Consider the following 21,700-nt stretch of genomic DNA (forward strand, 5'->3'; position numbering starts at 1 on the left):
AACTGAATCTTTCATCCCATTATCATATAACTAAACCAGCTATTTTTCCAAGTCTTCCTGTCATTGAACTATCAAAAATAATGCATCCAAAAGCTACCAAGGCTAAGGCCCCTTTCTAAAGAACTCAGCCTGTGTTCGTGAATTCTGAGCATTCCCACGAGTCCTAGAGTTGGTCCTTTCCCAAGTGACCACTAAAATGGTGATGGAGTTCTCCTCTGAGAGGGTTGTTATTGCGAATGGCTCTTAGGTTCTCTTCCTACAACATAAAGACGCTGTCCAATCTTCATGTGGAGGACCAGTCCACCAAGTTTCCATGAGTGTCACCTATAGCTCAGTGATGTTTATAGCTCCTTCACTTTCCTAATCTATTTAATGTAGCCTCCCTCTTCCAGGATTTGGCAGAATAAAGCATCATCGGTGACATACATTTCTTTTTTTTTTTTTTTTTTTTTTTTTGGACAGGCACAGTGGACAGTGAGAGAGGGACAGAGAGAAAGGTCTTCCTTTGCCGTTGGTTCACCCTCCAATGGCCACCGCGGCTGGCGCGCTGCGGCCCACGCACCGCGCTGATCTGATGGCAGGAGCCAGGTGCTTCTCCTGGTCTCCCATGGCGTGCAGGGCCCAAGCACTTGGGCCATCCTCCACTGCACTCCCTGGCCACAGCAGAGAGCTGGCCTGGAAGAGGGGCAACCGGGACAGAATCCGGCGCCCCGACCGGGACTAGAACCTCGTGTGCCGGTGCCGCAAGGCGGAGGATTAGCCTAGTGAGCCGTGGCGCCGGCCTGGTGACATACATTTCAACTGTGAAAAGAAGTATCCATATTCTTGAGGGACAACTCAGAAAACTGGATGAATTTAAGCATCTATAGCCCAAATGGATCTAACAGATACCTACAGAACTTTTCATCCTACACATAAAGCATTTACATTCTTCTCAGCAGTACATGGAACCTTCTCTAGGATTGACCACATACTAGGCCATAAAGCAAGTCTCAGCAACTTCAAAAGAATTAGAATCATACCATGCAGCTTCTCAGACCATAAAGGAATGAAGTTGGAAATTAGCAACTCAGGAATCCCTAGAGCATACGCAAACACATGGAGATTGAACAACATGCTCCTGAATGAACAATGGGTCACAGAAGAAATCAAAAGAGAAATCAAAAACTTTCTGGAAGTAAATGAGGATAACAGCACAACATACCAAAACTTATGGGATACAGCATCTTGAAACATGAAGGAAGCCCCAGCTCATGGCCTCTAAAAAGCTTCTGCAGTGTAGTTTATTTAATTGTTTCCCACAAAAGATATCCTCAAGTGCTAATGCCTGCTACTTATGAGCATGACCTTAACTAGAAATAAGTTCTTTGAGCAAGTAATCAAGTTAAGAAGAGGCCATATTGCACTGGCAGGGAACAGTTCTCTAAATCCAATGACTGGGGTCTTTTTAAAAGGAATAAGACAGGCCAGTGTCGTAGCTAGGAGGTAAAGCCACTGCCAGCAACAACGCCATCCCATGTGGGCACTGGATCAAGTCCAGCTACTCTACTTCTGATCCAGCTCCCTGCTAATGGCCTGGGAAAAGCAGCAGGAGATAGTCCAAGTGCTTGTGTTCCCGTCACCATGTGGGAGACCTGATGAAACTCCTGGCCTCCGGCTTTGGCTTGGTCCAGCCATGACAGTTGTGGCCAACTAGGGAGTGAACCAGGAGATGGAAGATCTCTCTGTCTTTCCCTCTTTCTCTGCAAATATGACTTTCAAAAAAAATCTTCAAAAAATAAAATAAAAGGAGTGAGAGGGAGACTGGGCACAAAATGCTGGAAGAGGCAGAGGTTGGAGGGAACTTCTATAAGCCAAGGAATACCAGAGAGATGCAAGGAAGGAGTCCTTCCAGAATTTACTGCGGTGGCAAGGTCCTGCCTACACCTCAGTCAGCCTTCTAGCTTCCAGAATTGTGAGATAACAAATCTGTCTCGTGTTCAGCATCAATATGTGGTGCTCTGTGATGGCAGCTCAGGAAGCTGATGTCAGTGGCATGGCCAGGTGAGAAAAAGGAATTTAGTCGTTAAATTTGAGTGCAAATCTGCAGTTTGTCTTCTGCCAATGGGAAGTTGCTTCATGTATGTGGGCATCAATTTGCTTGTATGTAAAATTTTTGCAGCTTAAATGGAATAATGTATGTGAAATGCCAGGCACTTAGATGGTTTGTATTACTGAAAGGGGCTAAATTCAAGTCCTTCTTATTCTTATCCTATTGTGAAAATTCTGCATAATTTCTTAAAATCTTTGTACATAGGAATTAATTAGGAGAAAAATCTCAATTCAAAAATAACGTGTAAGGAGCAAAGTCAGGATTTAAGATGCAACCAAATGCCATTATAATGGAATCCCATGTTTTCACATTTACAGTTTTCACATAAGCAAACACTGCCCAGAAAAAGATTCACTGTAAGTCATATCTCCTTATGATTGCACGTCTCTTTGGCTAAAACTTTAACAAGTGAGAGTGAACTGGAAAGTGGAATTATCAAACAATGCCAGTGAAACCCAAGTCGTAGCAAAGTAATTCCTAAAGAAAGACCACCGCAGCCAAGCTTGGCACGGCTTCCCCACAACTTGCTTCGTGAACTGTGTGACTCACATCCTGGTCTCTAATTATCTTGTGTTCTAGGTGAATAAATGATGACATAGACACATTTTTTTCTCAAGTTAAGTCTTACATAGGATGAAATCATGTTAGTTAAATCTGCAGCCGTGCCCATGCCACTCAACCACCCCTGGAGGATGATGGATGGTTTACTCACTAACACCAGCAGCAGGACCACGTCGGGGTTGTCGCAGGCACAGGCTATGTGCATTGGGGTCCAGAAGTCTTCATCCTGGTGGTTGACATTGACTCCTCTGTCGATGAGGATCTCGGCAATGAAGGCGTTGTCGTACCGAGCACACTGAAAGAAGGAGAGGAAAGAAGATTTCAAGCACCTGCAGTACAGGTTCTTCCACGTCTTCTTGGACGTAAAACTTCAGTGACACTTCTGAAAGCTGAGAGGAGACTCTAAACTGGGAACGGACACGTTCTTGGTCCCCAAGTAGCCTATAAGGCCAAAGGCATCTGTCAGACTCGGGAGGCAGAGTCAACGGACAGGGCAGAAGAAAAGGAGACATTAGATGATATGAAGAAGGTTCTAAAAACAAGTCACCAGGTCTTCTCATTAGCAGGTGTGATTCTTAGAAAATCTTGACCCATTTATAACAATTATCTTTCCAAAACACTGATTTGACCTCATGTTTCTTCTGCTTTAAAGCATGCCTTGTCTGTCTGTACTGAAAGAACAAAGTCTACCCAAGAAACAAGACTCTTCAAAATGTATCTATTCTCTTGTCTCACCATTCCCACGTGTGGCCTCAGACTCATGGCCTAAGACCACTAGGCATTCCACACGCCATATTGGGCACGAAAATCGTCAAAATTTAGGTTTTCTCGCATAACCATTCATGATTTTATAATATTGTATTTTATAGATACTCCATAATCTACAAACTATTCAGAAACTGAAATTGTTCTTATTTTTCTATTTATAGGTAAAACATAAATAATCAATATGACGTATAAAAGTCAGGGCTGGTTTCGTGAGTGCACAGTCTGTGCAGTGGTGCTTGAGTGGGTCCTGCACTTTGTTTAATGTTCTGCTATTACTACCTTGAATTTGTAATAAATTTTGAAAAGTCCCACGTGGTCATTTTGCAGTAGGCTCTGGAAATCATCTAGTGCTTTTACCAGACTTCCATATTTATAATCTATGCATCACATTAATGCCAAATGCATATTGACAATATCAGAAAAATAAAGGGACCTAATGAATGCAGGTGCAAAATCCCATCAGGCCCCATGCTCCTAGTGGCCATCTCCCAGATTACCTCCCTGGACCATGGGAGCGGCACAGCTGGCTCCCCAAGATCCTCCTCGCCAGACGCATGGGGCCACTGGCTTCTCCAACAGATGATACCTTGGCCAGTGTTGTCTCCAGGGTTCCATTTACTTAAGGAAGCCCAGGTCTGGGCAGGGAATCCAGTTCTGAGACAGAATGTAACTACCTTTTGCATGTAGCCCACAGGCTGACTGAAGCCCACTTGGCCACCACACCCGTGCCCTGAAGAAGACAGCATTGCCGACCAACCAGGAACTTGGACATGAGTTAACGTGTAACAGGACCAGATAACCACTGTGACTCCAGCCAGGCCCTTATCCCCAGGCCACAGGCCAACATGCAGCTGCCCCTATGCTGTGTTCCCCTGACCCCTAGCTCCCCTTTCTTGTAGCCTCTCTAAAACCCCTAAAGCACCCTCATTCAGGAGGGTGGTTTTTGAGACTTGGAGGTCTGCTATGCCTTCATCTGCCAACAGAATTCAACCTTCCCTTCCCTTTACCCCCAACCCTTGTCCTAGTTGTCGCTCCCCCTCTTCGTGGAGGAATGACACTAAGCCCTGCCTAGGCTTCATATCCGAGTCACGGCACCATTATGTCGCTCCCCCTCTTGGTGGAGGAACGACACAGGACCCTGCGTTGTTCTTTCGTCTGCTCGGCCCTCCCTGGGTTTGCTGCTGGTTCTTCCCGGGTTGGCTACCGACCCTTCCACCTCCGTGGAAGGGCGGTTCCCCCTGCCACATTCCCCACTTCCACGGGGGAGCAGCACACCGCCGGCCGGCTCTCTTGGGGGCTGCTCAGGTGTTCCCTCAGATGTTCCTGGTGCATGTTGTCTCTCTCCTCCTTTATAGTCCTCTTCCACCAATCCCAACTCGGCTGCCCACACGCCAAGTACGCTGCTCTCCTCCAATCAGGAGCAGGTCCTGCTGTTTATTGGTTGAACTGGAGGCAGCTGTGTAGAAGCTGTTTCCTCCTCTCCCAGCGCCATATTGTGGGAGAGCAGATGCATAGAATAAGTCTTAATTCCAGTAACTTAGTCTAGTTGCTCCCAGTTGCTCCCCACACTAGTTGTCGCTAGTTTCATCCTCAGATGGCTGCAACAGCCAGGGCGGGCCCAGGCTGAATCCAGAAGTCAGGAGCTTCTTACAGGTCGCCCACGTAGATAGAAGGGGACCGGACATGTGGGCTGTCCTCTGCAGCTTTTCCAAGGCCATTCACAGGGAGCTGGACTGGAAGAAGATCAGCCCGGACTGGAACCAGAAACCATCTGGGATACTAGCATTGCAGGCTGTGGCTTTACCCGCTATGCCGCAATGCCAGCCCCAACTTCACAGTTGGAACAAGTGCCAGCTTCTACCACTGGCCTCGTTATTGTTGGGGCATTGGGTGGAGCACCAGTCTTGTGTCAGTGGACGGGGAATACCAGTCACACTCTAAATATTGCTCTGTTGCCACCTAAACAGGACCTTAAATCCTGAAAGGATCAAACTGTTGTCAAATAACTTAACAGCCCCCCAAATAGACCATGATTAATATAAGGATGTTTAAAAATTCATCACTCGGCCTGCGCCGCAGCTCACTTGACTAATCCTCTGCCTGCACCAGCACCCCAGGTTCTAGTCCCTGTTGGGGCACTGGTTATGTCCCGGTTGCTCCTCTTCCAGTCCAGCTCTCTGCTGTGGCCTGGGAAGGCAGTGGAGTATGGCTCAGGTGCTTGGGCCCTACACCCACGTGGGAGACCAGGAGGAGGCACCTGGCTCCTGGCTTCGGATTGGCGCAGTGCACTGGCCACAGCACCGCCGGCCGTGGCAGCCATTTGGGGGATGAACCAACGAAAAGGAGGACCTTTCTCTCTGTCTCTTTCTCACTGTCTAACTCTGCCTGTCAAAAAAAATTCATCACTCAACAAGGCAAAATTTATTGTCTAGGTTCCAATAAAAATTTACCAGCTATGGGGTAGACATTTAGTTTAGTGGTTTAGATGCTGGCTAGGATGTCCCCATCCCATACTGGAGTATATGGGCTTGATTCCTGCCAATGCAAACCCTGGGAGGCAGTGGTGATGGTTCAAGTACTTGTGTCCCAGCCACACACCTGAGAAACCTGGACTGAGTCCCTAGCTCCTGGACCCAGTTTGGTCTAGTCCTAGCTGTGGTGAGCATTTGGGGAGAGAACCAGTCAATGGGAACTCTATTTGTCTCTATCTGACACTCTCTCTTTCACTCTGCTTTTCAAATAAAAAATAAAATCCTTATGAGGTATGCATAGAAGCCTACACACAGCACTTAAAACAAGGAGAAAATGTGAACAGTAGAAACCAATCCAGAAGTGATAAACATGTTAGAATAATCAAAGCAGGATGTTAAAACCATTAAATAATGCTGTGTTAGGTAGGAAGTCAGATATGAGCTTATGTGTGTGTGACAAAGGCCTAAAAGAAAAGACTTCTATGTCCAGCATATGCACCTGCATCTCAAAGTCATCCCGATAACGTTTCAGGGGCAGCCCAGTGTTTGCCTCCTGCCCTGCCCCCCCCCCACCCGATAACCTGCCAGGTAGGGGTCCCCACCCCTTCTGCCTGGCAATCTTCCACAATCTCCCAGATGCAGCCCAGTATCTGCATTTCAAATACCCTGCTCCGGATCCCCATTCTCCAGGGGGTCTTGCTCACCCTTCCTCTACACCCAGGACGGTGCCAGTTAGGCTTCCTCCTGTCTGATACCTTCAAGAGAAAACTCAGGAGCTTATTAATATTTACATCCATAAAATCCTTTGTTTCAGGAGATGTGTGAAGACAGAGACCCATCTCCTTAAAAACCCCCAGCCTCAACTGGACTGCGCGCTCAGCCCTCTGCCTCTATGCTGAGTCGCCCGCCTGCCTGCCCAGGTGTAATCTCTCCACTCAACCATGCAACCTCGCTCCTCCCTGCCATCCGAGCGACTGAGCACTCTCTCTCAGGTTCTGTCTGGAGAGGTGCCCATCCATTCTTACGGATGTCCCTTCCCTAATAAACTGTTACTTTACTTCCACTACTCTGTCTCACACCTGAATTCTTTCTTGCCCAAAGACAAGAACCCTGCCATTCACCGGCAACATATGGATTGTGTTTCACATTTGTAACATAGTAGCTGAGTAGTCAGATCATCTCCCATAGGCTGTGAGTCTCAATAGTACAATGCAAAGCCACCACGTGGGTGCCCAAGGGAGCAGGTTACCAGACTTCATTCATGGGGTGCAAGGCAGGAACTGGAGTCATGGCAGACATGCAACGTGGTGAAACAGCTTCCAGGTTTGAACTCAGGTACTTGTGAATCTGATGCTCATTCCACAGCAGTCAAAACAATGAGTCTCAGGGCCCTGACAGGTGGAAATAGCACTTCAGGTCTGACTATCACAGAGAAAAGGAGGACCAGAGCATTACAGTTCAATAAATTGGTTTTAGAATGTTAGTCCCATATCCAATTTATTTTAGGAAATTCATATGCAAGTAATTCCTTTTCTATTCCCTTTATGTTTTTGATGGCTCACTGCATAATCCACAGCCATTTGACCTCCTCCCTTGCCTGTCCGGATACTCCCAACCCTGCCCCTAGGGATCCACATTTGTAATTCAAAGATACCTGAGGTTTGGATCTCTAGTGTCTTTCACTAGAAGAGTTAATCAGTTACAATGTTGAAGGTGACATCAGCTCTGTCAAGTGATGTGATTTTCAGATTCACATTTCAGAGGACTATGAATAATAATTTGACAGCAATAAATACCTTCTAATCACACTTGTCTGAAAAGATTACAATGGTTAAGCAATGCTGCCACAAAGTTCTTACAATAATATTGTTAGAAAGTAAACCAAATTCTCCCTAGAATGGATTTACTTCAGTAGCAAATCCTCCTCCTATGGCACCACTTCAGCCGATTTCTGGTGGCAACTGAAGGCACCAAGAAAGTGACTGAGCCCAAGGCTGCCAGGCTCGCCTGAACTCCGACACCACCTGCTCCATGCACAGGCCCTCGTCTCCATGATCTGCCTGCCATGGCGCCTGGCAGAATCAGGAATGCAGTATTACTGACTAAGCTGAGAAGACCAACGACCCCAAAACCAAATGGCAAAGACAATTTTAACCTTCAAATCTGTTGCCTTTTCCCTCCGTCTGGGCATCAGGGGTGCTTTGTGTTTTAGTCTGCTGGTTGGCTGATGAGTATGTCACGAATACCCCTGAAATCTATCCCTCAGAAATTTTAACAATCAATTCAAATATTCAAAGTTCACTCATCAAATTTCATGGTTCATATATAGAAGTTGTTTTTAAAATGAGGGCTGGATCTACTGTAACATTCATTTTCTCTGTCTACATATTTTAAGATGGAAAATTGCTTTTCCCTTCATTTGATTACATAATGATCATGGCAAGGAGTCTTGACAAGAATTTCTGGTATAGCATTCAATTTGATACCAGGATCGCTTATGGAGTGAACATCATGTTCTAAGTACAGTTCTACTAAATTATAGTTATAGCCATATCTTTATATCTATCTCCATGTAGAGAGATTTATTTCTCTTTATATGTGAAATGTTTGGTAAGTGGGAAGAAGGCAGAGGATGTGATTTATTACTTTGGATTAGTGGCAGTCCATTTTCTTGTCCCATGTGGGTTCTCAGTAGCTCAAATACATTCTATAGTGAGAGACAGAGACAAGGACAGATTTATCTCACTAGCAAAATTAATTCAAATTGGTCTTGATTTCACAAAATTTTGACATCACTCTAATTTCTATGTGGTCCTTTGTATTCAACATGGATATAAGAGACTGCCCTGTTCAGTCTATGCTGGGGTCTCTACAGGATCACAGCCTGAACATCACATCAAAGGGCTACAGCCATCTTAGTGTCCCTTTGGCTTTTTGCATGCCTTCTCTCTAAAAACATTATTCTCCAGGGGCTGGCACTGAGGCGCAGTGGGTTAGAGCCCTGGCCTGAAGCACCAGCATTCCATATGGGCGCCGGTTCTAGTCCCGGCTGCTCCTCTTCCAATCCAGCTCTCTGCTATGGCCTGGGAAAGCAGTAGAAGATGGCCCAAGTTGTTGGGCCCCTGCACCCATGTGGGATTCCCAGAGGAAGCTCCTGGCTCCTGGCTTCAGATCGGCTCAGCTCCGGCCATTGCTGCCATCTCTGGTGTGAACCAGTGGATGGAAGACCTCTCCTTGTGTCTCTACCACTCTCTGTAACTCTGCCTGTCAAATAAATAAAATAAATATGTAAAAAAAAACATTATTCTCCAGATACCATCTCCTCCTCCTGTCCCCTTTTTTGTTTCTCTGTGCACTGCTGCACCATCCATAAGGGGCTCCCATAACCTGTCCCCTAAGAAACACCACAGGAACAGCCCCTGCAGAGGGTATGTTGCCTTCTGCTAGGATGGATTTTCCTGGTACAATGTTTTTTATTTTTTTTCTTTGATTTTTTTTTTTTTTTGGACAGGCAGAGTGGACAGTGAGAGAGAGAGAGAGAGACAGAGAGAAAGGTCTTCCTTCTGTTGGTTCACCCCCAAAATGGCTGCTACGGCTGGCGCACTGCGCCAATCCGAAGCCAGGAGCCAGGTGCTTCCTCCTGGTCTCCCATGCGGGTGCAGGGCCCAAGGACCTGGGCCATCTCCATTGCACTCCTGGGCCACAGCAGAGAGCTGGCCTGGAAGATGAGCAACAAGGACAGAATCTGGCGCCCTGACCGGGACTAGAACCCGGGGTACTGGCGCCACGGGCAGAGGATTAGCCTAGTGAGCCACGGCGCCTGTTGGTGCAATGTTTTTTCTACTGAGAAAGCAAAGAAGGGGGTTGAGCTACACAGTCAATCCCGAGACGCTCTGGGCTGGGTGAATGGGGTGTCATTGAGGAAGCTTCTGCACACCAACCATTTCGGCTCTTTAACACTGAGACCTTGGAAAGAGGAAGGCATTTCTCCAAGTACTTCCTCTGGAGTCCTGATAGTCTGCCTCTTTACAAAATACAGACGTTCAATTTTGGAGATATCAGCTGCTGAATCATTTGCATTGCAGTCAGCTGCTAATTATCTCTGCTTCTGCCTGCACTTGAGACATCAGAGAAATTTATAGTGAAGTTCAAAGACCATCTTGGTCCTGAGCAACAGATTTTCTTATAAAAGCAGCAAATTCATTAAAGCATTTAAAATTTAAGCCTCAAATAAACACATAATCCTTACTATTTTATTAGTTTCTTTCATTACATGAAACATGCATGTTTTATTATTTTAAATGTTAAGTAATATACAAAAGAAAACAGTAAAAAAAAAAGACTTTGTCCCATCCTCACAACCAAAGTCATTTTTAACAGAAGTTCTATCCTGCCTTAAGATAAGGCATTGACTACTGGAAAGGTGGTCTGTCCCTCCATCCGTCTGTCTGGCTGCCTATCCTCCGCTGGACTGTACTGTGCGCACTTTCTCTAACCTACCTTCGGTATCACTGATTCATCTTGGATATGTTTCCATATCTGCGGTAACTCAATATTTTAACAGTGCGTGAACTCCATTGTTTAAACGGCTATCTTGATGTCAAAACGGGAAGTTCCTCAGTGAAAAGAAAGGGCTCATCAGATCCCACCTAAGAGGACTGTATCCCTTCTGGGTGCTTCCCAACTGCTCGTTTATTAAGGGCGGCACATAAAAACCCTGCACAGTGTTGTAGGGAGGCCCTTGTAAGTCTGGTTCCCTCTCCGTAGACAGCGCCTTTCACAAAGAACTGTGAAATACTCACAGCTCAGGGACTCTCACCATCCCAGCAGCGCCCCCCCAAGGCCCCACAAGCGTGCGTGCCTTTCCCTCCGAAATGTGGGGCTGAGGATCTGTAATCAGGGCTTCAGCCTCACGAAGCCTCAGGCTGCATAACAGGGGCGCCCCGAATCTGTGGGGTAAATCACAGGGCTGCCCGAAAGGCGGGGTAAACAGAGACTCATCTCACACCTGGCATTTCAGACGACTACGTTGCCTTTTCCAGTACCTAAGGCATTTGGAAACCCTGTACTTTTATCTTCCTGGCAACCTGCAATTTTTCATTTGTTTTTCTTTACTCAGTAACCCCAGGAAGCGAAGGCTCAGCGCGGAGCCCTGGCCTGCTTGCTGGCACTCGGTTTCCTCTCCTCTCTCAGATGCACCTTAGCTTTGTCTCAGACTCACAGCCGTGGTGTGACACAAACCGCAGTCAGCACGTGTTAGGAGACGGCACCCTGTGCCCCCTTCCCCCTGACCACTTTCGCTCCCGCTTCTCTTCTGATTCTGCCACCTCTAAATATTCATGCTTGCTTACGTGGCTCTCAAGTCTCCACCGCCCCACCCCTAACCGCGCATCGAGCGCTTCCTGTGCGTCACCCGCTGAGACTAGAAAGAGCGGCTGACAGTCCTGGAGTCTGAGATCTCAGCGCAGCACGGAGGGAAAGGCCCACAACCGCGAATCCCCGCTCACTGTGTCGAGATCTATGAAGAAGCGGTCATCGCTTGTGAGCCCGGATAAAAGGGTGGGTTGACAGGAGAGCAGCAAAGGCTTTGTCACTGGCCCCAAAGGCGGCTCTGGGGTCTCTCTCTGGCCCTCCCCTACTTCCTCTGCTTCCAGGGCTGCTGCACTCAATACTTTTCCGTCTCCCTTAAAGGAAACCAAACTCAATGTGGGCACAGATGCATTTTTTGCAACTTTGTTCCTCCAATATGTATTCTGATACTAATTAATTAAGCAGTAATTTTAATTAAACATATAATTTAAAATTAAATATTAAATATAAATTAAATATATACTTATTTATATTGATTAAATATGATATAAATATAACATATATGAATTAAATATATACTACTGAGCTTTTGCTCATGCCAAGGTCTCGCCTGGGAATTATGGGTAGAACAGTAATGGAAACACACCAATTTCTTGCTCTCACGGGACTGGCATCCAACAGTCAAGTGAACCTGTAGTCTTGTTGGTGGCAACTGTATTACAAATCACAGGAAAACAGGTAAAGGGATGGAGCAGAGTTGACTGTGAGTGACAGCCGTGGGTGTCTGTTTCCTGTAGGGCGCACTGAGGGAGGCTGTTGGGTGAGATACCTGCACAGAGACTCACAGCAAGTGACCAGGCAGGCATGTGGCCATGAGGACAGGCAGGTAGGTGCCAAGCGAAGAAGCAGGAGACACGTGCAGGTCCCCAGGCCGCACGCTTAAGGAGCAGCAAAGTGGCCATGTGGGCGGAGCAGGGAGGAGCAAATGGAGATGAGGTCTCTGGAGTGCGGGGGCTGGGGACCGGTCAGTGTGGACGTGGCAGGTGTTCGGCAGGTGCTCTGAGAGGGACATGAAGTGATCAGGGAATGGTGGGTGGCAGAGTGACAGGGTCTGGCTGCTGTGCCAGGACAGAGTAAGACTCAGACAAAGACACCAGACAGACAGTGTGGAGGCTGGAGGGACGTGGAGCAGGACAGGGCGGGAGTTGCCCGGGTTATGCCACGTGGCAGCCTCCAGGCCTTTTTCTTAAGGTAAAGGAAGTACCTGCTGATTCGCCACTCGGTATGATTATGTGCTTGTCAGAAGTCACAGACATGTTACCCACACTGGCCTGTCCGTCTCTGCAGGCTTCCTCCCCTCCCCCTTCCTCCTCCTCAGCCTCTTCTCTCTTCTGCTTTCTCTCTTTCTCTCTCTCTCTCTCTCTCTCTCACACACACACACACACACACACACACACAATTACAAAGATACAACACTCCTTGAAATTCCAACAACCTGCCCTGACTTGCGCATGGAAAAGTTCTGACTTCACAACAAGATGCAAACACGCTGATCACTCAACCTCCCGATGATTCATGATATAACCAAAACGGGAATTTTTGTCAGTGCAAGGCTCTTAGCAGGATATCCCCAGCTAGGGCAGCCTAGAATTAAATCTAGGAGGTAAGGATCAATGAGCAGCACTCCGTGAACATGCTGTCTAAGTCCTGTAATGATCTAAGTGGGAAGTGGACATGTCTCATAGCCGAAACACTCCAGAAAAGGCAAGGTTTAATCTAAAAATCTCTCTCCAGTGCTGCAGAGAAGTGATCTATATTAGTGTGCAAACTCTTACCTATGTTTTAAGTTTTTTTCCCACTCCCACATGGGACACCCTACACCTTCACCAGCATCTGCAGACAGGACACAGGCCTGCCTCCAGGTGCTCTTCCCTTTAACAACAAATCAGAGCCACTCAGGGAGGAGGCTTGGAAACCCCCTCTGGCCAAACTGCATCCCGGAAAACCCAAGTCTGAATCTCTGATGACACCTTGGGTGTGGGGTCTGGAGTTTGTGTTCCACAGCTGCCCCAAGATTCCACGTGCACTCGAGGTGGACATCCAGGGCTGCCCAGGACCTCTGGGTGATGGAGACGTGGCTCCCTCTCTACTCTGCTGCAAGGCGAAGGCACGCAGCGTTTCCTGTTGACTTGATAAACAAGTTAGACTCACGTTTGCTAATAATTCTTATGTTTTTCAAAATAGTTTCTCATTTTTAAATTAGTTATGAAGATCACTAAATAAAATAACTTGATTTTTTCTTTTACATACATTTTCCCTAATGGAACCAGGAAAAATGTTTGCGTGTGAACGAAATATAATGTTTATGTATCTGATTAGGAGTTCTTCATTTTTTATTCACTTAATCATCTCTGTCAAAAGAATATCAGGTACAGGGCAGGTGGGGAAGCAGGTTAAGCCACCACTGGGGACATCTGCATCCCACATCACAGTGCCTGGTTCCAACCAGGCTCCCCACGCTTCCAATCCAGCTTCCTGCTGTTGTGCCTGACACGCAGCAGATGAAGGCCCAGGGATCTGGGTTCCTGCCCTCTACATGGGAGCCCCACAGGGAGTCCCTGGTCCCTGGTTGGCTTTTGCAGGTATTTGGGGAGTGAACCAATGAGTGAAACCTCTGTCTTACACTATCTCATTCTGTCTCTCCCTCTCTATCCAATACTCTGCCTTTTAAATAAATACATTAGTATTTTTAGAAGAAGAATATAAGGTGGGTTTTATGAGCCAGGCCATTCACCATAGAGTAAAATGTCATTAGTGCAGTAAAGGAGACTGGTGGAGGGAGAGAGGACGGTTGCCTACCACCATATGAATGAGCCAACAGTATTTCACTCATTTGTTGGATTCTGTTCATCCTGAAAAGCACTTTCTCCAGAGAAATGACTCTACCTCCCTCTGTTTTAGGACATTTACAAAGTGCAGTGCAGAACTGGTCATGGACACAGCCGAGTACCCGAGTCTAGCAACCCGAAACATCATTTTCTGATCCTCCGTCAGAAGCGTGTTTTGTGAGCGTGTTGTCAGCCATGATGGGTCCCTTCTCCAGGAGTCACCGGGAATCAGCGCCACACATCTCAGTTCTTACCAGGTGGAGTAAGCATCCGCCCGAGGACAGGAGGGTGTGCGGGTCCGCCCCTTCCTTCAGGAGCCGGAGCACTGAGAAAAAACAGAGAGGAACGGAGTTACAGCCGATCTGTCTCCCGCACCCAGAACCGCGATCCGCAGCACCTCCTTGGTATCCAGGCCGCGAGCTGCCCTGAAGGCGGCGGGAGGTCACCCTCTGAGGTCACTTCATGTCTCCTGGTTGACAGCATTTTTCGTGGGCCACAGAATTAGCTAGTCCAGCTGTGCAAATAAATGAGAAAGTGGAACAGACTTCTAGTTGAGAGTATTTTGACGTGTACAGATTTTGCATCCTTTGCTGAATAAAAAAGAAAGAAATTACTGCACTGGGCTCCTGTGGGCAGGAGGCCACTGAATTTGTAAAGGAACGAAAGTTTACGATTTCCATCTTCACCTTCCTTTAGCACCCGAGTTCTCAGCGAAGCTCCCACTTCCGCCGTGCTCACCAAGCACCATGGGCAAAGCCACGAGCATCCAAGTCAGCCGTGTCAAACAGATAAAATGCCAAACCATTAACAAAGCAAATTCATGCGAACAGTGACCCGTGTTCGTATCTGAAGGGCAACGGCGTGTTTAGTGGTACATGAAGCGATACACGCTTTGAGAGGCCGGCTGTGTTACAGAGTGGAGCTGGGAGACAGCCCCTCAGAAAGGCTCACCATTCCCTCGGGCGCTACTGTTAACAGCAGTGTCGTGGTTTTAGTAAGACATCATTAGTGCACTTTCACAGGCACCCATCATTAAAGCAACTGTCATCCTTTGATTTGATTATAACGACTGCATAAAATGGCTCAGATACAAACATGTACTTCATGGGGGCATACCGTCTTTCCATGAAATTCTGGTTACCTGAAGGCAGCTTGTTTTCTGTGGCACCCCAACCATTGTATGAATTCCAGTGTCTAGTCTCTTACCATCTCCCCCCCCCCCCTTTTTTTGCCAGGCAGAGTTAGACAGTGAGAGAGAGAGACAGAGAGAGAGAGTTGTAGACAGTGAGAGAGACAGAGAGAAAGGTCTTCCTTCCATTGGTTCACTCCCCTAATGGCCACTACGGCCGGCACTGTGCCAATCTGAAGCCAGGGGTTGGGTACTTCCTCCCGGTCTCCCATGCGGGTGCAGGGACCCAAGCACTTGGGCCATCCTCCACTGCCCTCCCGGGCCACAACAGAGAACTGGACTGGAAGAGGAGCAACCAGGACTAGAACCCGGCACCCCAACCAGGACTAGAACCCGGAGTGCCAGTGCCACAGGCAGAGGATTAGCCAAGTGAGCCATGGCGGCCCCATCTCCCCCTTCTAACTGCATACTGCAGAAGTATTCTGAGCTTTGGCAGACACAGTTCCTCCTATAAGGCTTTCTGTCCAGGAAGTCTGTAGTTGCTGATGGCAGGTGCAGTGGGCATGCCTCCACCTTGGGAGCCAGAGCCACCCACCCACCACTGGAGGTGATGTGGTGAGAGGGGCGCTCAGTCCTGAGTTCCATGAGTCTGTTCCCTAAATCCAAGCACCTGTCATCAGAGAAGTCAAAACCCTCCCCTTCTCTCTAAACAAGAGCAAGGCCTGACCTGGCTTCATTGTTCATACAACCTGTTTTCCCCTGTCCCTTCCCAGAAAGGAATTCACAGAGAAGCACAGTCACATCCATTCATTGACCAAGGGATTCTCTTTTGAGAATGTTCTCTCTTCAAAGACTGAACTCCTTTCAGAGCCTAGTTCTGTTAAGGTTTGGTAGTCACAAAATAATTCTAAAAGGGTGCAAACTTTTAGGGTCAACTACACCTGACATGAGATGCTCTGTTCTTTTGTCCCTGGAATGAGACAAGGGTGAGGCCCTTGCCTCCTTTGCTCCCTCCTGCATTTCCACGAACCATCCTGCTGTGTAGGATGGAAGTTTTTTTTTTTTTTATATAGGCAGAGTGGACAGTGAGAGAGAGAGAGAGACAGAGACAGAGACAGAGACAGAGAGAAAGGTCTTCCTTTGCCGTTGGTTCACCCTCCAATGGCTGCCATAGCCGGCGCACCGCACTGATCCGATGGCAGGAGCCAGGTGCTTCTCCTGGTCTCCCATGGGGTGCAGGGCCCAAGCACTTGGGCCATCCTCCACTGCACTCCCGGGCCACAGCAGAGAGCTGGCCTGGAAGAGGGGCAACCGGGACAGAATCTGGCACCCTGACTGGGACTAGAACCCCGTGTGCCAGCACCGCAAGGCGGAGGATTACCCTAGTGAGCTGCGGCGCTGGCCAGGATGGAAATCTTCCCCCCACCCTTGCTCTGCCTCTCCCTATGCAGATGTAGAATCTATGAAGGTATCCATGCTCCCACACGTACTTGTTACCCCTAACTGGTAAAATCCCATCCACGATAAAAGCGAGTTCATTACACACATTTTCCAATGGTTTTCTCAGAATATAAAGAGCACTTTTTCCCTATTTTTTTTCCTTTTAGCAAATGAAATTCCTCACCTTCAGTGACATACTGTCTACAGAGTGCATTACAAGTGCAGCACTTGCAACAGCGTGCTGTTACAACAGAGCGTGAGGTCGATGATGCCATGCTAGAACATCAGCAGGTGTGGTCAGACTGCACTGCGCATCCAGGCAATGAGTTCCATGTGCTAGGAACTGGGGGTTCCTGTCCTCTGGTCTGGGAGTAAACAGATGCATGGCCCTGCAGAGAAAGCTACCGCATGTCATGCCTCAGTTTTCTGTAAGTAAAACAATGGGCAGCTGCAGGAGACACTTTGTGAGGTATTGCCAGAACTATCCAGACACCCCCAGGCACTCGGTGAGTTCACCACCAGACTTCTGACAGTAGAATCACCACAACCAGTAAGCTGCATAATAAAACATAGCATTCATATTTTAAGGTTTATTCTAAATTTTCTTTAAACTTTCAGACTACTAAATTTCATTTTTTTAAATAGGGCTTTTTTTTGAAAAAAAAAATCTTACTTATTTTCATTTTGCTTGAAAGGCAGAGAGACAGGGAGACACAGATTTTCCATCTGCTGGTTCACTCCACAAATAGAAGCAACAGCAGGGTAGGCTGGGCTGCCCTGAACCCTGGAGGCAGGAACTCCACCCAGTCTCCCATCTGGGTGGCAGGAACCCAAGTCTACCTGAGACATCAGCTGCTGCTTCACAGGGTGCACTTTAGCAGCAAGTCGGATCAGCGGTGGAGTAGCTAGTATTCAATCCATGTCCAATAGGGGATGTGGACGTCCAAGCCACACCTTAACCTCTGCCAAATGCCTGCTCTAAATGTTGAATTTGGGGCCTGCACTGTGGCGTGGTGGGTGAAGCCACTGCCTGCAGTGCAGGCATCCCATATAGGCACCAGTTCAAGTCCCAGTTGCTCCACTTCCCATCCAGCTCTCTGCTGTGGCCCGGGAGGGCAGTGGAGGATGGCCCAAGTGCTTGGGCCCTGCACCCACATGGGAGACCAGGAAGAAGCTCCTGGCTCCTGGCTTCGGATCAGTGCAGCTCCAGCCTTTGAGGCCAATTGGGGAGTGAACCAGCAGATGGAAGACCTCTCTCTCTCTCTGCCTCTCCTCTCTCTGTGTAACTCTGACTTTCAAATAAATAAATAAATCTTTAAAAAATGTTGAATTTAAGTGTAGAACATCCCGTTGAAGGATGAGCAGCTACCTTGTTAGGAAAAGGTGCACAAAGGCACAATGGAACAGGCACGGAGGAGGGGGCACGGGAAGTGAGTCCTGATGGCCTTCATTTTCCATACAATCTACTGCATTGCAAGCTTACACCCCTGAATTTTTAGCACAGACATTAATGGTTTCACAGCTGACTCACAGCTGGCTCTCTGGAGCTGGGAAGGGCAGCTCCAACACTCACGGTGAGCAACCAGGAGACAGGGGAACTCCGCCTCTCAGTGAGAACCGGGGGGCCCTCCTGCCACAGAAGCACAGAGGAGCAAGCTGCTCCTGGCATCCAGACGGACCCCAGACCCCACCGTAGACAGGAAAGAGGTGGGGGCAGCTGTAGCCTTCTCTTTATTCTACACAGAGAAGGGCTGTTCACCAGACTGAACCAGTGAGTGCCACAGACTGAGTACCCATAGCAGTGTCCCCTGGTTACCATGGGTGAAGACCAGAACCAACTACTGATAAAATAAGAAAAAGTACATCCCTGTATGCAAAATGGTAGCGCAAGCCAAACCCTATGACTCTGCTGAGAATTTAAAACAAAGAATCTGGTAGAAAAATTTGAAAAATTGAACTGTGAAGGTACCTAGGTATTAAGATATATTGAAGAAAATGTCACCTGTATAATAATCCAATTCTAATGAAGAGTTCTGATTTAAAACACGCACTTCTTTATAAAACTAACATACACTGGATAGTTGTCAGATAGTCCTGGTCTAACGCTGCTGTAAGTACGTTACATATAAGACCTTGATATTTCTCTGTGTTGTTGTGGCACCGGTACTACGATGAGCACTGCTTTACTAATGCAGAAACGGAGGCCCTGGCAGAGCAGGTGGCACTCAGAACCACAGGGCCCAGAACCCAAGCACATCAACAGCACTCCAGAGGCTGCAGTAGAGGGTCAGGAGGTCACACACATGGGCAGGCAGAGATCTCCCACCCACTGAAGCCGGCAGGGGCCAGAGCTGGGCCCAGGCTGAAGCCGGGGGAATTGAATCCAGGTTTCCCATAACGGTGGCAGGAACCCGGTTACGTTAGCCATTGCTGCAGCCTCCCAGCGGCTGCATCGGTAGAGGCAGGAGCCAGGAACTGTGACGTGAGACTCAGGGGTCCGAGCCACTGAGCTGACACCCATTCAAAGTCTGCGCTCTTAACCCCATATCTCGAAATCACACCAGGAATCAAGATGCATTCCAGGCTGGCGCCGCGGCTCACTAGGCTAATCCTCCGCCTTGCGGCACCGGCACACCGGGTTCTAGTCCCGGTCGGGGCACTGGATTCTGTCCCGGTTGCCCTCTTCCAGGCCAGCTCTCTGCTGTGGCCCGGGAGTGCAGTGGAGGATGGCCCAAGTGCTTGGGCCCTGCACCCCATGGGAGACCAGGAGAAGCACCTGGCTCCTGCCTTTGGATCAGTGCAGTGCGCTGGCCTCAGTGCGCCAGCCATGGTGGCCATTGGAGGGTGAACCAACGGCAAAAGGAAGACCTTTCTGTCTCTCTCACTGTCTGCTCTGCCTGTCAAAAAAAAAAAAAAAAAAAAGATGCAAAGATGCATTCCAATGCCCTCTAAGGCAGTAGTCTCCCAGGAAACTGCTCAAATCCAGACGAGAATGCTCTCTCCAGAAAGGTATGGGTCCCCATCACTCTTGAAACAACACGATTCATTGCCAGTCCACTGAAATAACCTCACTGTGCCACTTCTTTCTGTTGTGCCAACATGTGAGGGAGCAGCCTTGGACTGACAGCCGTCTGGGCACGGAGCAGGAGAGAAGTGGAGGCTGCCGTTGACAGTGTCCTGTCTGTGCACCTCTGCTGTCCGCCTCAGGCCATGGCAGAGCTCCGTGGAGCATGGGGCACACGGGGTGGCCTTGATTCTTAAAGCCAAACTTTCAGTCTGTAGATCTTCAGTTGTCAGAGTAAAAGTGTGAACTAAAATGCACCTTAAACGTTTGCTAAGGAGCCTTGGAGCCTATGAGCTGGTTCCCACCAACAATAGCCAAATGCAACAGTACACCTGGCAAGCAGCATTTGACATTTCAAGATAAATCCATGATCTACGTGTGCTGATTAAATATCACAGTAAAGCGCTCTGGAGATGGTATTAGTCGGTGTGGGCAGTGAACTGTGTGGCAATCCAGGTCTGTCACTCAGTCCCATGATGATATCAACTCTGTCCTCACAAAGAAGTGACATTTAAAATCAACAAAGGAAAAGTCAAAACAATGTGGGTTCTGAATTTTGTGTCAGTTTTAAGCCTTGCAGAATACATTTTTCTAGAGAAAGGGAAGGCTGAATCCTATATAAAAATATTAGTAATCAGTAAACTTGGTTGGACAATATCTTTGAGTTATTTGTTTTATTTGATCACCTTTAATGAAGGCTTTTATTTCTAAATTTAAAAGTTCCAATGAATAGCAAAAAAACAAGTATCTTTCTTGAAATGATAATAGAAAGATCAATGTTAAGACTTGTAGAAATGGATAGGTGAGAATTTAGACAAGTTGATAGTCCTTTCAGAAACCCCTGTCCCATTAATACGACAGTAAGGAAGATAAGCAGACAGCAGGAATACAGAAATTAAGTTATCAATACAACAGGAAAGTCCGTTTGCACAGCAAGGCTGCTCCCGGCCTTGAGGACTGTGTAAAACAGGTTTTCCTGGTTCAGCTCGTCTCGCCATATTTTTCATTATTGCCCTTACCCCCAGCATGAAACTGTAACAATTCCACTTCCTGCATGCTTATCAGCCATCGCCACACCTGGGAGTTTCTCTCCCAAGAGCCAGCACTTGACCACTGGGAGACTGTTCTTCCCTTTTAGGACACTGCCCCAGTCCCACCTCACCATATCTGCTTCTGTGGGCACAATATAAAACTATTTTAAAGGCTAGGATTTTTATAATCTCAGGAAATTATCGCTGAATACCTCACTGGGAGCACAGGATCACCAATGGCAAAGTTGTGACGGAGGAGCCGTTCCCATTTACTGGCCAGTGAGCTGCTAGCCTGCCCTGCTGTGTGTGCCACAGCATAACTCAGAACACACAGTGTATCCTCCCCAGACACACACCGAGTCCAGCCTCTCTGGCCGGGATCAAAGAAGACGGCCAAGGCTTCAGAGGGCGGGGACACCTCAGGTCCGCGGAGCCTCATTCTGCATCAGAACAGTGAGCCGACCTTCGTGAAAATACACATGTGGTCCTGTCGCCAGATGCTCAAACTCCATCAAGGACGTGGCCAGGCGTCCACAATCCTCGATGCTCATAACACAGAGAAGGGCAGGCAGCAATGGAAGTCAGTGTCCAGGCTCTGTGAGCTGGATGCCAACCAAGCCGTTAACAGTTCCTAAGAGGGGCTGATCAGAGTCTTGACACTGACAGGGAGGGGCTGCCTGATAGCCTACGCAGGCGAGGTGGGTCTGACTTGGATCAAGGCCACATACATGAACGAATGTTCCAGGATGCTACCAGCCTCCCTGCAGGAAAAGCAGACGCACAGGGCTGGCCCAGAGCCACAGCGCATTAAGACGATGCTCGCAATGGCAGCAGCCCACACCAGAATGCTGGTTTGAGTGCTGGCTGCTCTGCTTCCGGTCCAACTCTGCTTCGGATCGGCTAAAGCACCTGGGAAGGCAACAGAAGATGGCCTCAGTGCTTGGTC

The 21,700-nt window shown here is 48.0% G+C and overlaps 1 protein-coding gene across 4 annotated transcripts in view; it reads right to left on the reverse strand.

Annotated features, from left to right (window-relative positions):
- The window catches only part of MYO16 (myosin XVI), a 693,372-nt gene that overhangs the window by 444,888 nt on the left and 226,784 nt on the right, over positions 1-21,700 (reverse strand). For all 4 annotated transcript variants that reach the window (XM_070048580.2, XM_051849982.3, XM_089303408.1 and 1 more), the window contains exons 3-4: positions 14,345-14,415; positions 2,805-2,948 (exon numbers count right to left, since the gene is read on the reverse strand). In XM_070048580.2, coding sequence (XP_069904681.2) covers positions 2,805-2,948; positions 14,345-14,415 — 215 coding nt within the window. The remainder of the gene's footprint in view (positions 1-2,804; positions 2,949-14,344; positions 14,416-21,700) is intronic.

The sequence above is a fragment of the Oryctolagus cuniculus genome, chromosome 9, assembly GCF_051225735.1.
Source record: "Oryctolagus cuniculus isolate XC-2025 breed Fujian yellow rabbit chromosome 9, ASM5122573v1, whole genome shotgun sequence".
Classification (NCBI taxonomy): Eukaryota; Metazoa; Chordata; class Mammalia; order Lagomorpha; family Leporidae; genus Oryctolagus; species Oryctolagus cuniculus.